General features: G+C 42.1%; 1 protein-coding gene across 1 annotated transcript in view; it reads right to left on the bottom strand.

The window, feature by feature from the left end:
• The window catches only part of GRID2 (glutamate ionotropic receptor delta type subunit 2), a 266,673-nt gene that overhangs the window by 60,850 nt on the left and 188,356 nt on the right, over window positions 1–17,467 (bottom strand). Inside the window, exons 8-9 of the mRNA XM_035112437.2 lie at window positions 16,182–16,379; window positions 3,314–3,626 (exon numbers count right to left, since the gene is read on the bottom strand). Coding sequence (XP_034968328.2) covers window positions 3,314–3,626; window positions 16,182–16,379 — 511 coding nt within the window. The remainder of the gene's footprint in view (window positions 1–3,313; window positions 3,627–16,181; window positions 16,380–17,467) is intronic.

Raw genomic sequence — 17,467 nt, 5'->3', positions numbered from 1 at the left:
TGCCTGCACTAACTCATGAAACACAGCATGAAATAACGAAAGCTACAGGCTATTGCTCCAGTTGCTCAGTCAGTTGTATTGTCCTAATTTTGCGTTACCTGTTTTCAGAGCTCGAAACTTCCTGTTGCCCTGGTCTGATTCATGGCACTGCTCCCTATAAGTCCTCAGCCAAGACATAAAGGAACAAAACCCAAAGAATCTGGCACCAAACATGAGCACCAATGCTGAGTCAACAATCTGTGACCCATTTGGAATATGTGAATGAGCACGGGTCGGAAGGCTGACTCAGAAAGTGGAGAGGATAAATGACGCTGGGAAATAATATAGGTAGATTTGAAAGCTGGAGGGAATGGGGAACGTAGCCAAGAAGGTCAGGGAAGAGTTGGTAGGTCTAAGACAAACGGAGCGGAAGCGAAACGAGCCGACGGGGCAGGCAGCATGTCAACAGAGTCAACCACAGGACCCAAGGGCACTGCTGAAACTGAGGTCAGAGAGGTTTCTCTCCGACTGTGCCCCAGAATACAGTATTTGCTTTATGCACTGAATAAACTACCGACAGAAACAGAGACTAAGTTGCGGAGGGGAAAATGTTCTGTTACTCTTACACTGTTACTTAATAAACTGGAAACCCTACAGACTTGAAACAAACTTTACTGATTACAGGTAGGTAGCCGTGTTGGTCTGAGTCGAAACAAAATTAAAAAATTCCTTCAGTAGCACCTGAAAGACCAACTAAGTTTTTTATTTTGGTATGAGCTTTCATGTGCATGCACACTTCTTCAGATACACTGAAACAGAAGTAACCAGACCCTTATGTATGTTTCAGATCTGCCCATTGCAATGAAGGGTGCAGTATTAATTCAAGATCACATTATTTATTTAATTTCTAGTCCGCCGTCCCCAAGGAGCCCACTGAATCCCCCCATTCATGTCCTTTCCTGTTGTGCTTTTGTGATTATTTGTGCTCATGATGGTATTGGGGTGGTTATACAAGATCCCCCTTTCAATACATTCTGCAGCTTCAAAGGTCTGGGGGGGGGGGTCATCCTGCTATGTTTCCAGTCCTGTAGCTTCCTGCTGAAATCCTGTAACCTCTCATGCCACAAACACCCAGTTGTTGTTGTCCTGCCCTTGTTGCGCTATAGCACAAGTGTACCGCTCCAAATGGCAATGATGGAGCAGTATTGGTGAACCATCACAGATAACTAAGTAAGTGGAATTATGTGTGGACAATCCAGGATAAATCCATGACTAATGCACTGTTATTATGTCAATGACATGTTGTAGAACAAACCTGGAAAAAAAATAATCACCTGTCTGGAAGGGCCCATAGACAGATGTTCACACACTTTCCCGACAACTTCGCTCACAAGGGTCGTAGGAACATGCAAGCCCACTCTGGAAACCAATGTCCCCACTGTGGAAGGACGTGTGGATCCTGAATTGGCGTCCACAGTCACTTATGGACCCAATGTTAAAATCGTGTTTATGGAAGGCAATCTTACTCGGCTACGAGTGATCGCCAAAGAAGAAGAAGAAAGAAGAAGTTCACACACTACACTGGATGGGGGAATAGGGTTGCCTCTTCTTGTTCAGCTTAAGGTGTGCACATGTCTTTATGCATTCAACTGCATGATCCTGGGAAAGCATGATTTTAATCATGCAGAAGGAGCTAAATGCATATAGGTATGAGGAGGAAGCATCAATGCTGCTGTGTCTCTGGAAGTCTGTGCAGGGAGCTGCAGCAATGAAGCAAGTCATTCTGGTGGCCATGCCTTTTCTCTCAGCCTGCTGAGATAAAGCAGAAATGCTAAGGGGAAACTGTGGGCTTGGTGAGGAAAACAGAGAAGCAGGATTGTTGGGACGCATTCCCATCCTGTTCACAGAGTGAGAAGTTTGGGGGAACAGAGGTAAGTGGATGGAGTCCTTTAAAGAAGCATCCAAAAAAAGGGTGAGAGGTGAAAAGTTCTCACTGCTTTCTAGCTGCCAGAAGCCAGAAAAAAGAACCCATGAACCAGGTGCTAGCTCCCTCCTCTCTGCTCTGCTGGAGTGCTAGCTGGGGGAAAGAAAAGCAGGCATTTTAGCTCAGAAATGAATAACATAGCCTGTCATTCTCCCATTCTGGGAAGTCAGATGACGTTGGAGGATCTATCAAGTAGTAGTGGTTGTGTGAAAGATCTGGATCTCTCGCCCTGTAAATAAGTATGCACCAATAAAGGTCTTAAAGACACAATGGTGTGAAGTGTCGTTACTCGAGGGTAGCCACCAGCATCCCTGATACCACCCATCCCTGACCTTTAGCCAGCCAGCTTGGCTCTATCTACTTGTCTTCAGAATACACACCTGCCCTCAAGTTCATCACCCAACAGTGCCAGGTTTCTATTCTTTTACACTCTCTACCACCACAGTTTCTCTGCTTGTCTGCCTCTAATCTTATTTCTCGGCCACATCTATCTTGCTTAGATACATTTTCCTTAGCTGCTCATTAAGTTTATCCCTTCTCACCCTCATTTCAGGATTCATCTCTTTACTGAATCATTTTTCCCCACACTGTTTTATTATTCCGTTCATTTTTTCCCAAGCTACTTTCCTCATGAGTCATAGATTCATAGAATTGCAGAGTTGGAGGGGACTCCAAGGGTCATCTAGTCCAACCCGCAACAATGCTGGGATCACAAACAAATAATTCCTGACAGATTGTCATCCAACCTCTGCTTAAAAACATCCAAGGAAGAACAGTGCATAACACTGCCAAACAGTTCTTAGTGTCAGAAAGTTATTCCTCATGTTTCTTCAGAATCTCCTCTCTTTTATCTGGAACCCATTGGTTCAGGTCCTACTCTCTGGAGCAGGAGAAAACAAGCTGGCTCCCTCTTCCATGGGACAGCCCTTCAGGTTTTTTCCCCTTGTTACAAAATTGTACAGACATAAATCATAAAACATGACGTAACTAAAAGAAAACGGGTCACGTCTCTTCCCAGAATAGAAGCCTGTAGGAAAGTCTTCTTTTTTCTTTTCTTCTTCTTTTAAACAAACTCTTTAAAAGGCATAGTTTCTTTTAGGCATTTAATAAATTGCACATAAACATAGTCATGCAAAGCATGTGCTCTGCCACATAGCCAGGTTTGGGGAATGTGTAGCCCTCCAGATGTTGTTGCACTACAACTCCCATCATCCCTGACCATTGGTCATGTTGGCTGGGACTGGTGGTGATTGGAGTCCAACAGCATGTGGAGGGCCACATAGCTCCTGCATCCCTATAATAAGAGCTGGCCTCCCTGTTATTTGCTAGGTAATATTTTTACCCCCTTACCTTGCTGCACGAAGGATCCATAAACAAACCACATAGAGTTGTAGAGAGTCGTTGAAGTCATTGATCCCATTTGCAGACGTGGTGGATTGAGCCAATTTAAGAGGTATACCAAAAGTCCGACCAGCAGCACCGTGCCAGCTATACAAGCCCACAGAGAGAGGTCAAATGGTGCTAAGCAGGCAAACATGTCCATTGTCTTTTCAGCCTTCTGAAGCAGCACACCCACTGAATAGTCCATGTAACGGGTGGTAAAATCGACCACATTTTCCCGATCTGGTGTGATGGTTAATGCGGAAATGCCTATATCAGCTCTCTGCGGGAGAAAGAGCGAGAGAGAGAGGAGAACATTCATTTTCATGAGCAATAGAAAAATTTCAAAACTGCCATTTGATTTATAGCCTTCAATCCTATCTCAGCAAGACAGTTGCCCAGATTTGTTTATTTTAAATATATTCCTTATACAGCCATCCAAATAGCAACTCTGCTAAGGGGAGACAGCAGAATAAACTTGGCTATAAGCTTTTTTAAAAAAATAAATAAATGAGTTTTTTATTAAGGTTGTTTTGTGTTACAAAGCAAACAGATAAACAGGGAAAGGTACATCTGTTGTCTCCACTTTCAATTCATAGTCGTTTTCACAGTTTGTTTGCAATGGTGAGAGAGACTTTTGTCGTAGACATCTTGCAGTTGAGGGAAAGGAGAAGGTAGGAGAGAGGGGGGAGAGAGTTGGGGAATATTGTTCTTTTGCCTATTGGCATCAGGTTATTTCTGGAAGTTCAAAAAGAAGCAGATATTTCAAATGTAAGTGGCGGGTGGGAAATAACTGCTTTTGGATGTTTATCTTGGTCTTTCTTATGGACACTGCTTAAGCAAACTGGAAACCCTTGTGAGTAGTTTAGGACTTCTGTCAAATTAAGGTCTTGTGCTGTCAACTTAGAAATGAATTCCACTCTGCTCAACAGGACTCACTCACTAGTACTTAGGATAGCAGCCTTAACTGATTCACCTGTTCCCTTTTATTTAAATACATTTGCATGTTGCCCAAGCCGCCATAGCCTTTTGAGATACTGAAGAAATATTTTACAATTTAAAGTGTGTGTGAGAGAGAACATAAGGAATCTGCTTTCTACCAAAACTACCATATTTTTCCGTGTATAAGACACCCCCATGTATAAGACATCCCCTATTTTGGGGGACTCCAAATTAAGAGAACATCCCCTCAGCACTACCCTTGTATAAGACGAGCCCCAATTTTAAACCTAATTTTTTGGTTAAAAAAACCTAGCCTTATACACGGAAAACTATGGTAATCTTTATGAAAAATACTTAATGTGGAATTTCTACAAAACAACTCCAGTGGGAAAAGTGGGCTGATTTTGGAATTTTAGCTATTGCTTAGCTCCAGTTATGATTTTAACCCCTTTTGTAGTTTTATATCCAAGTCTATGCACTTCCTGATTGAGCAGAATATTGATTCAATCAAATACATTTGTGATTATTCTAGAAGTTTGTTTGCTGCACTACTGCCTCTGAACCATTAATCCTAAACCTTTTAAAGGCTTTGCATTTTTTCTTAGACTGAGTTTAACATCTTATATAAGATCATCTTTGATAGTCATAAACGTAACATGAACTACCTAAGAGCTAATTGGGTTCATGATTCAGAATGCAACAATGGAAGGATGCCATTAAATCATTAACCATATCATCTGTTGTCTTAGGCTCATTCAGCAAGAAGTTGTACTTGAAACTCACTGGCCTTCAAAAAAAAGCCTTTTGGATATAAGCATTTTGAAAAATAAGTGGTGCAGATATGATGGCTCACAAGAGACTCTCATCCGTATAATTTGGAAAGGCCCTACTATTGTGTCCTTTTAGAAAGATACCATCAACAGAAATAATGTACTCCTCTCCTTAAAGTCAGAAGTCTCATTTAAACATCTTTTTTTCCGAGATACATCCTTGAAATATGGAAGCGCCAAAAATCTACTATACTCTGCACTGCCAGAACATCATTTGTAGCAAAGCATGTTATGTTACAGTTCTGGTAATCATGTCCTGTGTCTCTAATTGAAAATTGGGTTGAAGACCTTTAAGACTTCTCCATTAAAAAAATGAATCGTGTACTGTAAGACAGAGAGATCAGATAAATTTAATGCAATTTGGCAGCCTTTTCTAGAATTGTTTTCTAATTGAATGTTACTCTTTTGCTGGAGTTTCACCCATGCACAAAAAGACCTTTTTAATTTAATATTTTCTCATTATGTCAAAAATCTGCCATTTTTCGAACACTAAATGCATTCTATTGGGAAATGTTGACTGGTTGAGGGAATAGATGTGGGGAGTGTTATTTTTGTTTTATCGCCAAATGAGAAGATAACAACACTGTTCTCATCTCTCTTATTGTGATTTTGTGTTAATCCCCTATTGACGTGAAATAACATATTTGTGATAAAAGAGTGCTTAACTGTGGTTGGACCGTGCCAATAGGCTTTTTGTAGATTTGTTTGTTATACTTCTGCTTGTTCAGAGAACTCCTTTCCTGCCCTTCAGTCCAACACAGGTCATCAAGGCAGTTCTCAATAATAAAAGTAGAAACCAAAATTCAAAACACGTAAAACCAGATCAATAAACACAAATCAATAGCACCAACATAAAAACAGCTGTGAAAACAGCCTCAGCAGCAACATTTTCTGAACTGAATCAGCTTGCTCCAAAGCTTCTGCACCAGAAAAGGGTTGGGGGAATCAGCTATAACATTGGAGAAGCAGAGGTGTGGATGAGCGCGAAGTCAGGCAGATGTCAAGTTTAAGATAGCAAATTAGGATAAGAAAGCAACAGCCAGGCAGACTTCTCACACTGCTCACTCTGAAAATCCAGCTGTTATTCAGCTGGTATTCAAAAGCATATTACTGATGGGTCTCAAACCCTTGGTGAGTTAGAAACTTCCCCTGCTCTGGCTGATTGAGTGGACGCGACCAATAGTGGGTGCAACTGTCAAGAAGGCAGTTTCTGCACATGCTGCAGAGGGAAGTGAGGGGCAGTTGGGAAGGAAGCCCATCTAGGAGAAGGAAAACTCTGATCCTAAACCTCCAGTGCCTTGCAGGATACCTTCAGGAGAAGAAAAGGCTAAGGAGTAAACCAGGCTTCCTCAACCTCAGCCTACAACTCCCATGATCCCTAGCTAGCAGGACCAGTGGTCAGGGATTATGGGAATTGTAGTCTCAAAACATCTGGAGGGCCGAGGTTGAGGAAGCCTGGAGTAAACCATAAACAAATCCAGAGAGGAAAACCTAAGACGGTTGGAAGGTGCCTTGTATGCCTCCTTCTGGTAACTCCTGCAACCAAGCTGGTGCCGAACGTATTGTTCTGCTTTCCTTTGGACCACATCAGTGAGGATGAGCGGGGGCTCTTGTCATCTGGGCAGCCCTGGACCCCCAAACACTGGCCAGGCTTGCATCCTGGGGAGGCCACTTCAGTGCCACTAGAACAGAGGTTTGACTTCACCCCCATTGTCTTTCGTGATAGATGCAGATGCCAACAACGACACCACACACACCACACACACACACACACACACACCAATTTTAGTATGCATATTACTTCACTTGTTTAAAAATGGAGTAAGCCATCCCTGCAGCGTACGAGACCCTACTTCTACCTCTGTTCTGAAGGCACCACTAATTCCACCACTATTTTACACTGAACCTGAATGCAGTACCTCCTTTTACTGCTGATTACAGTACTGGCTTAGCACAAGCAACTACAGTTTCCTTTTTAACAGAGCTCTCTGCATGCCTGCAATTGGAGTACTGCCTTTTTTAATCCAAAGAACCGCACATCCTGTCTGAAGTGAATCAGAACTTTGATTTCTAATTTATTACAAAAGAGTACAATCTACTGTTGGTTTTCCTTTGTCTTGCGGATGTTCTGGTTGCAAAGTAACTTCAGAAAAATGAACATCTCCCAACATCCCTGGCAGATGTTAAATAGCACCTGAAAATGAAGTTACTATACCATATGGCTACCTGTCCTATACATAACAACCACGCTGCCTTTGTTCCTTCCAGACCCATTTAAGATATGAAGAAGGCTATTAATACATCTCTTGATCTAACCAGCTTACTGCTCAGCACATCTCAAGAGACAGCAGTCACAACTTCAGTAGGTGTTATTTTAACTTTCTTTTCACATGTGCCATTATAACAGCAGCAAAAGCCAAAGATGGTGTTTGAGGCAGTCACGTTAATGTGTTGTGCTTTTTTTTTCTTTTAAGGAAATTAAATACTGAATAAGTGACTGACTGTCCTTTTTTTGAAATATGAAAAAGAATATTTAAATGCTCAAAAAGCTTCTACTCATTTGAAGTAATGAGCTTTGCCTGTGATTGAAGCTGCGTGAGGTCCTTTATTGGAAGCTGAGCAGAGTGGAGGTGGGGGCAGGAAGAATGCGTGAATGGTTGGATGGGATCAATCAACATACAACTGTATTGAACATTGGGGATTTTCTTTCATCTCTGCCTAATGATGGCAATGTATCCTCCTTGCCACTCTGTAAAATGAACTGTATCTGGCATCTAAAGTCATGCAGAATGGTCTGTGTAGGAAAGAGGAATGGATCCCCTTTGACTGTTCTATATATTCAGCCCCATCGGCCACTAAAGGTTTTCCTGGACAATGACATATCGGCTTGAGGAGATAGACATTTTTCTATCATGAGGAAAAATACTACATATACATTAACATAGCATATCAGGGAGAAGGTGAGTCTGAATACGGCAGTTGTGCATGTACAAGGGATATTTAGACATTCAATCTCGAAGCCGCAGCTTGAATACTGACATTTATTTATAAAAAAATATTTGCATATACCATGATTTCATTTTAGAAAAAAAAGAAAAGTGCTTTACTATATATGTGGGAATTTAAGTTGAGTGGTTAATGTGTATAACAACTGACCACTGTGCATATTCACCTAATGGAGAATGTGCAAATAATCCTTCCCAGGAAGAGGGCATTGTGCACATTTCCTGGACAATATACATAATCTCCAATAGGCTTTGGGAAAGGTGTATGAGGCTACCACCTTGCTGAATCTAATTGGCCTGGCTCTGGTCTGTGCTTAGGTGGGTGCCTGAGAACCACATGCACACCACTTTGGAAATCCCTGACAAAAGAAAGGTGAACTATACATGTAAGAACATAAATAAAATTAATAATGTAATTCATACCCTCCAAGTGTCCCTATTTTTCATAGACAGACTCAGAATTACAGAAGTTTTCCCAGTTTCTGATTTGATATCAGAATATCCGGGTTTTCCTTGTTCCTCTCCTCCATGTCTCAGAGAACAATTAGAAGTGGAGGGTGGGTGTGTTTGCGTAAGTGCAAAGATGGAGTCTTGTTTATCCTGAAAATAAAATCCTGTACCAAATGAAGGGAACAGTGATGTTGGCATATGAAGTCCTTCCTATAATTTTGAAGGAAAAGGTCACCAAACCACTTTAAATTCTTTAATTGCTATGCTTCAGCAGCTACCTATTTCTTAGGAAATGCAGGGAGTGTTGATTCATTGTAAAAGGAGCTTTGCATTGTCTACTCAGAAGTAAGTCCCACAGTATTCCCAGGTAACTGGGTAAAGATTGGGCAGCCTTACAGGCAGTGCAAGACAGGAGTGCCTGGCGTGCTATGGTCCATGGGGTCACGAAGAGTCGGACACGACTAAACGACTAAACAACAACAACAACACTGCAATCCCAAGCATTTTTACTCAGAAGTAAGACACATTGAGTTCAATAGCATTCTCATAGTTTCCACTATTATTAATAGCCCACCTTTTCCCTGACAGGGACTTGAGGCAGCTTACAGCTAAATTTTTTTATTTCATTCTGTTTATCTGTGGAAGGTGTTGTACACAATCCCTTCCCTCACACATTTTTTTATCTTTACAAAAGTCCTGAGAGGTAGAATTGGTGGAGAGGTTGTAATTGGCTTGATGTAGATGGATATATGACATTTAAAATTTAAAAATATGATGTAGAACAGAATATCCCAATCTGGTGCCCTCTAGGTTTTTGGACTACAACTCCCATCAGCCCGAACCAGCACAGTCAATTGCCAGGGGTGATGGGGCTTGTAGTCCAAAACATCTGGAGGGCACCAGGTTGGGGAAGGATGCTGTAGAACAATTGCAACTATCCATTTGTGAATATTCAATTTAGGTTTTTGTAGAAGCACTTTCCCAGTATTGAGGTTCACTTCTAAAATGACATTAATTGCTTGTCACTTACTTTATTAGCTCAAAGAGTAAAACAAGGTTTCATTTGTTTGAAAATAAACAGTAGCAAAATGTGAGTCACTCTTCACAGTCAAGGTGAGAGCAGTCATCACTGTCCAGGTGAACTAGCCTGATTTTTGATAGGCGTGGCACCCCGGTGACCTGCCTAGAACTTGTGCAAAAGCATCCCAGTGGTGGTCCACGGCATCACTGAGCTCCTGAAGGGAAGCATTTCTAATGATATGCAAATAAAGTCAAATTAGCTCAAAATTGGAAAGGAAGAAATGTGAAAATGCCTATCATTATCCTGTCAAAATTAATCAGAGAAACAGCAGTTTGTACAAGCCAAGGTTTGCTAAGTGATCCATGGGAAAAAAAGAAGATAAAATATGTGCAATTGTGTCAATATTTAGATGCAAAGGTGCCAGTTCAAAGTATAAACATATAAAGTGGGGCATACAAGCCTCTTATAGTGACTGTGAAAACATCACCCAATAGCAGTTTTTACCATATCGTATTATCCAATTTGCTTAACAAATTTAACACAACATTAATCAAAGATAAAGTTCATTTATTAACATAGACTGCAAGGGATTGCTTCTAGCTTTAAAATTAACAAGAATTAGGGATAGCATAGTCAGTTAAAATATGTGGACCACATCATCATCACCATTACTATTATTAGTTTTTATCAGATTTATTGGCTGATCTTCAACAGAAAATATCAGAGTGATGAACAATAGCTACACAGCAAATATTGTGCCCACATATAAAAATACAACCAACTAGAATAATAAAAAAACACAGCATCAGTATTAAACATCAAAATCACTAAAAAAAAACCTAACAAGAGTTGCAACAATAGTGGTACAACAGGGTGTGGCCAATCCAGTTACTTCCTAATGCTTTCATAAAACCACACATCTCCACAGTGCCACCAAAACTAACCAATGAGGTGCTAAGCCAAGGCGCCTGAGGCAGGGAATTCCATCAGGGGGGCACCACCACTAAGAAGGCCTTGTCATGAGCTACTGCAGTGGCGACTGGTCCACGTATTGACTAGAAAGTGGAGAATTACAAACAAGTAGCAAAGGCGGCATGGGGGAAAACTGCCCAATATGTGTGACAAATTTTAACAAAAGTAGGTCTGCATACACAGTGGAACCTTGACTTACGTATGGCTCTACTTATGTACGATTCCAGTTATGACCTTCAGTAGGTGCTTCAACTTATGAACTTTTCTCTAGATATGAACAGAGTCATTGCCAGCAGTCCGGAGCTCGTCCAGCCAGCTGTGGGGCAGCGCTGGGGCCTCTGCCACTGGGGAGAGGACTTGCCAGCAGCCCAGAGCAGCGCTGAGGTCCTTGCTGCTGGAGAGAGGGCCCCCATCCCACCCCCGAAGCTGTGGAAGAGGTGCTGCCTGCAAGAGGCAAAGCAGGGCACACTGCAGCCCCAAACCCCGCCGAGGAACTAACCTGAGTAAGTCCAGAGAAGAACCTGACCTGGCAAGAAAAAAAGTGACCCTGGCCGAAGTGAATCAGCTCTTTAGTGACCCTACCCCCATCCCCAGCTTGTAGCCAGGTAAGCCCGCCCACCCTCAGTGCACGTAAGGAAAAAAAATTGCTATTTTTTCCCATCTATAATATTTTATAGTATAGTGGTACCTCGGGTTACAGACACTTCAGGTTACAGATGCTTCTGTACAGAAATAGTACCTCGGGTTAAGAACTTTACCTCAGGATGAGAACTGAAATCGCATAGCAGCGGCGCGGCGGCAGCGGGAGGCCCCATTAGCTAAAGTGGTACCTCAGGTTAGGAACAGTGTCAGGTTAAGATTGGACCTCCAGAACAAATTAAGTTTTTAACCTGAGGCACCACTGTACAGTACATTGATTATTTCCTTCATTTTATGGATCTATGGTCTCGTTAGACAGTAAAATCCGTGTTAAATTGCTGTTTTATGGGGTGTTTTTCATCGTCTAGAACAGATAAACTCACTTTTCCATTACTTTCTATGGAAAAGTGCACCTCTACTTATGTATGTTTCTAGTTATGACCGGACCTCCGGAACGGATTATGGTTCTAAGTAGAGGTTCCACTGTAGTGAGTTTAAGTGATGTCCTTAAATAACAAGTATCTGCAGTGAGTTACCTTGCCCTGATTATTCCATGCAGGCACCCGTAACTTGAGAAAAAAGCTAAGGTTGCTGCTGGTTACTGAGAGGCGGAGGCTGAGACAATGGGTAGGTGGGCCCAGTGCAAGCAGAGCAGGGGGAGTATCTGATTGGCTCTGCCTCTGAGACTGTACCACACAGGCCCCCCTTCTGCCTTGCCCCTTCCCCTCTTGGTAATCTGCATTGGAAAGCCAGATAAGCAACACCACCACACTGCTTTGAGCCCTGGAGGTTTAATCCCTCTGAACACTGGCTGATATTGGAGGAATGCAGCTCACAGATAACCCTCCAACTCATCTTGAATATGAGCAGGCACAGAATCTTTTACTTACTGATCTGGAGCCTGAGTTATAAGGCTCAAATGGTGAAACAATGGGAGGCTCTCCTAGTTCATTCTCAAGTTAGGGGTGCCTGCATAGAATCATCAAGTTGTTAACTCCCTGCAGATCCTTGTTATTCCATAGTGTTGTGACCTTTAGCCCCAGTTCCGCCTTGTGTTCGCAATCCAGGATGTGGGAGAAGTGAAATTCGTTTTGACTTCTCAGAGGGTAAATGTGAATAACAGAGGTTTGGCCGATATAACATTAATGCATGCAAACAGCATGTTGGAAAAAAACCCTCACCCCAGTTCAAGTTTAAAAATTTAGCACTACAAGAGTTGCACTGCAATTGTAAACATTTATGATATTTATCTATATGAAAAAGCTCCAGTTGGCCAGAGCTCTGTTTTAAAATATCTGATTTAGTTGCTTATTCATCACTGAATTATGATGAAAATGTGATGAATTTTAACAGGCCAACAGACTGATAAATGCTTTGCACCATAAGGCTAAATAAACAAGAGGAGCATCATCTTAGTTTTTCTGGGAACTCTAGAAGGTGGGAGTTCTCACACATCTTGGAGAAAATGCCACACAGGTGCAACACATCAAGCCCTGCTCTATTTTGATGCAGAAAATTTGTACTTGCCATGGCAACTGCCACCTTCTGAAGTATGACTCCTGCAGTGGCACCTTTGAAATCTGACACGCCCCCTCAGCGAGGGGCTCTCAGCAGCCTGTCGTGCAAATGCTACTATTTTCCACACCATTTGTGTGCAGGCATAATTTTATGACTCAGCGTATCCTCAAATGCCAAGATCCATGCAAGCTCAAAGACACCACCCCAGAAAGCAATGCGCGACGGAACATCAGCTCAGAATTGGTTGAAATGGCTACTGCGTTAAGCTGTAATCAAGTTGGACTGACAGTAGGGGCGGTGGTGGATTGGGCTGGGGTGCTCTGCCCGCATCACTCCACCAGCATGGAGCTACTTATTTCATGCACTGAATGTGCAGACGGAAGTGCTTCTGGTCCGAGCCTGACTGCTGTGCCAGAACCACGGCTGAAGTTGGTTACAGGGCTGCAGATGTGGTGGCCCCACCTCTCCATTCTTCCCCACCCTGGCTAGGTTTGGTTTGCATTGCCAGGCAATGCCAGGCAAGGCAGAATTGATGGTATGTACATAATGGACTCTCTTGTCTTTAGCTTCAGTTCATTCTTATTTAATTTAATAATATGCTGACTGGTGAGAGGGCTTACTCAGTGGTGGCTCCTCATTTGAGGAATGCCTTCCCTGGTGATGATCACCTGTCTCCCTTAGTATCAGGAGAGGAGAGTATTCTTGTGTTCAGGTCCTGCTGGTTTCCCACAGGCATCTGGTTGGCCACTGTGAGGACAGGATGCTAGACTATATGGGTCACTGGCTTTTAGCTTAGTCAATGCAGCATGGCAACTAAGTCAAGGTTTGGCTTAGCATGTCATCTGAACCTGGCTTCACGGTTTAGCTTGATCTTCCTAAAGCACAAGCTGTAGCCAAGGTTTGTTGTTGGCTATAGATCTTGGTTAAGGAGGAGAGAGTTTAATCATGAACTTGGGACTGGATGACACACTAAGCCAAACCTTGGCTTAATTCCTACATCACACTGAGCTAAAAGCACAAGGCAGGAGCAAAGCAGGTGCAAGTATCTTCCTGAGTCCCAGGATATTTGCACAGTCCCAGTATGCCATAGCTTGGCTTACCACGCCAAGTGAACGAGGCCAACACATGGTGAACATTGTAATGAGCACCCATCTGTCCCAAGAGACAATGGAGTGTGTCTCCGGGGGTGAAGTCAAACTGCTGCATTAACAGCAGCAAAGCTACCTCCCCAGGGTGCACACCTGGGCAGGCAATGTGTATGGAGATCCTGGACTTGACCAGACAAGACCTCCTCTTGGCCTTACTGATGTGGTCCAAAGGAAAGCAGAGCAATGCATTTGGCATCAGTTTGGCTGTAGGAGTTGCTGGAAGGAGGCATACAAGGCACCATCCAACCATCTTAGGGACTCCAGTCTGGATCTGTGTAGGATTTAGTCTTTAGCTTTTTCTTCTCCCAAAGATATTCCACAAGGCAGTGGAAGTTTAGGGCTAGAGTTTTCCTTCTTTTAGATGGGGTACATTCCCACGTTTATGAGACCCATCTGCCCCTCACTTTCCTCTACAGCATGTGAAGAAACCACCTTCTTAACCATTGGACCCACTATTAGTCTTTCCAGCTCAATCTGCTGGAGCCTCTCTTTGCATACAGAGGATGTCCCTAACTCACTGAAGGTTTGAGACCCAGCAACTACCCTCACCTGGTTTACTCAGCAAATCTAAGCCATTCCCGGGGTATGTCTACTGTCACATGCTGACGACAGCTTCTAGGAGCCACAGGTGATAGCTGAGTGCAGGGTGGGGACCAAAGGTGGAGAAGTAGCACAACGTATCCCCCACCAGAGGAATTATCCCTCTCCTAACACCCCACACACCCATACATAGAAGGTCATATGTTGTGAGCAGAGAGCTTCAACATAATTTCTTCACAACCATGAAATCGCAGCCTACTGAATCACACAACCCCACTAAAAAATAATATAACTTTGACACTGTAACTAAAGTTCTAAGAAGCTCCTATGAAATATTTTAGACATGGTCAAAGTGGCACTTCCACATGTACCCACATCTCTGACACATCTGATTCCTTAGCCATCTTCCTCAAGGTAAGTTTCCATTACCTGAAATGACAAGCTTTATTTTGAACCTTGAGTTCTGCATAGATTCAGTCCAGGGGAGAGAAATATGCCGAGGATCAAAAGTGAAATGAACAGTGAATATATTATGCTTATTTCCTTTAATTTATTTGTTGTGGTAAACATTTAATGCAGAATTAATTAGAAATGGATGGCTTATTAATTACAGATTAGACTGTATGTGCCCAATTCACACATCTACACAACGTAAATGTTATTGTGCATCAATAAAACATTTTCCGTTGATCGTATACCTCAGTTATTATTCATAGCTATCAATACTTTTCTCTAAGTGCTCTGCATTATTTATGTAATGGGCTAGCCATTAAAGCTCATGCCATATTTTTCTCCCCATAATGGTTTGCCCTGCTTGCTTATAGCTCGTTTTGACAAATTAACCAGTGATACCAGGAATGCAGCCTTTGCTTTCTTTTGCTGATGCTCTTTCTCTTTGCCTTCTTGGTGCAAGTGAGGGCAAAGAGGGCTCAATTACCCTCACAAGCACATGTTTGAGGTTTGGTGCTTCACTAACCCTAGTGAAATTCTCAAATCTGATTGCACCAGAGTGGATGCTACGTTAACACATACCTGGTTAAAGGAGCCTGGGCCAGTTTGGGGAGAGGGGAGCTCATATTTAGACATGTATTAGTTTTTAGGCATTGGATTAGGTTCCCAACTACATTTTTTTCTTTACATTTCCCTGGGGAAAAGCAGTGGGGCAAGAGGAATTATGGATATGCCCACAGACACAAATCTGAACCTTTAGCATCATTGGCCCAGCCCTTCCAATAGAGATTTAGCAGCTGTCTTCCATTTTATCCTTTAAAGACTTCTGAAAACCGTTCTTTATGACCAGGCTCATGCAGACAATTAAGATAAACATCTGCTGTAATAGTTAGCTAGTGATCTGTTTTGTATTTTTATGGGTTTTTTTATTGCATACATATAATAGTTGTAAAGAGCTTTGATTTTTTTAAAAAATAAAATTGTGCTACATAAGTATTTTAAAACAAACAAACAAACAAACAAAACAAGTACAAAATGCAAGGTGTGCAAATGAGAAGGAACTACAAAAAGATAAAAGGTAGATATTTGTCTTCTATATATAAAATAATAATAATAATAATAATAATAATAATAATAATAATAATAATAATTTATTTATACCCCGCCCATCTGGCTAGGTTTCCCCAGCCACTCTGGGCGGCTTACAACAGAAAAATGAAATAAAAAAATTAAACATTAAAAGCCTCCCTAAACAGGGCTGCCTTCAGATGTCATCTAAATATCTTCTAAATTTTTTAAGGCAATAATTACCTACATCCTTACCTTAAATACTAGTTCCCCTATCAAACCGTTCCAGGTCCCGTTTTCCAGGGGGCGCCCATACTTGTGATCTGGAGCAACATAAATTTCATACGTGAAGCCAAGATATGTGGATAAGGATTCCAAGACATCGATGGAAAAGCCCTGGTATTTCTTTGGTTTCCCCAAAACATTTTCTGACACCATCACAAATGGCTCCTCCTAAACAGGGAAGAAAAAGAGGCATCTGAAGTAGCAGCGATGTAATGACTTTTTGCACTGACTGCAATGGAAAGAAACGTTTTCAAAAACTTGTTTTCTGTTATTTCTATGGTTCTATGAATTATTGTTACAGCACTGCACCACTTTCCATAGCAGCACAGCCTTCCACAGTTGTTATTCAAACCAAGGCAGTGTCAAATTGCTATTAAACTTTCTTTCCGCAGCATCATGAGGATCCCTGCCAAAAATACAGCAAATAATCTAGCTACTCGTGGCAAATCATCTTTCAAGATTCCCTTTAGCTGGCCTTTGGCAAATTGTTATGTCTTAACTTCAGTTCCTAAACTGTACATTGAGAGCTGCCACCCAGACTGGCTGTGAAAAGGAATAAAAACTTCGAACCATGTATGCATAGCATTTTGCACTAAACGTTTTTCGTGTTTAAAAGTAAGTTATTAGTCCCCAAAGTTCAGGAAAGTGGTTCAAATTCTATCTGACCATGCCTACCTTTCTTGTACTGCCATGATAGATTGCATGATGAAACTGCTGCAGTATCATGATAGATGGAACATGCATTACAATGGGAATCCATTTCATTTGATGCAGCCTGACAATGAGGACAAGGAGTTTGTAACAACAAAGCCAACATGTTCTATTGACCCTCTCAGCTTATTAAAGTTTGCCAAAATTGTTTAACTGGGTGGATCCAAGGTGTGGGCAATTCATCTTTATGGGAGGGAGTGGTCCTGACCATCTCAAAATAGGCAGTGATTCAATCACTCCAGAAAAGACTCATTGGTTGAGATAACTACCACCCCTATGCAAATACCCCCTTCTGCGGGACTCTGCTATTTTCACTTGACCATGGTATCCTCCTGAACAGACACTGTTCTGAGATAGTTATTGGGGGCATTGTTTGACCATCGTTCTGGTCCTATCTCCAGTGGCAGTTTCAGGTTCGAATCCCTGCAATGGGGTGAGTTCCTGTTGCTCGGTCCCAGCTCCTGCCAACCTAGCAGTTCGAAAGCACACAAAAAAGTAGGGCTGTAAATGGAGTTTCCGTGCACTGCTCTGGTTTTGGTGTTCCA

Source organism: Zootoca vivipara, chromosome 9, assembly GCF_963506605.1.
Source record: "Zootoca vivipara chromosome 9, rZooViv1.1, whole genome shotgun sequence".
Classification (NCBI taxonomy): domain Eukaryota; kingdom Metazoa; phylum Chordata; class Lepidosauria; order Squamata; family Lacertidae; genus Zootoca; species Zootoca vivipara.
Note: the sequence above shows the minus strand (reverse complement) of the source record. Positions and strands in the feature narration are given on the sequence as shown.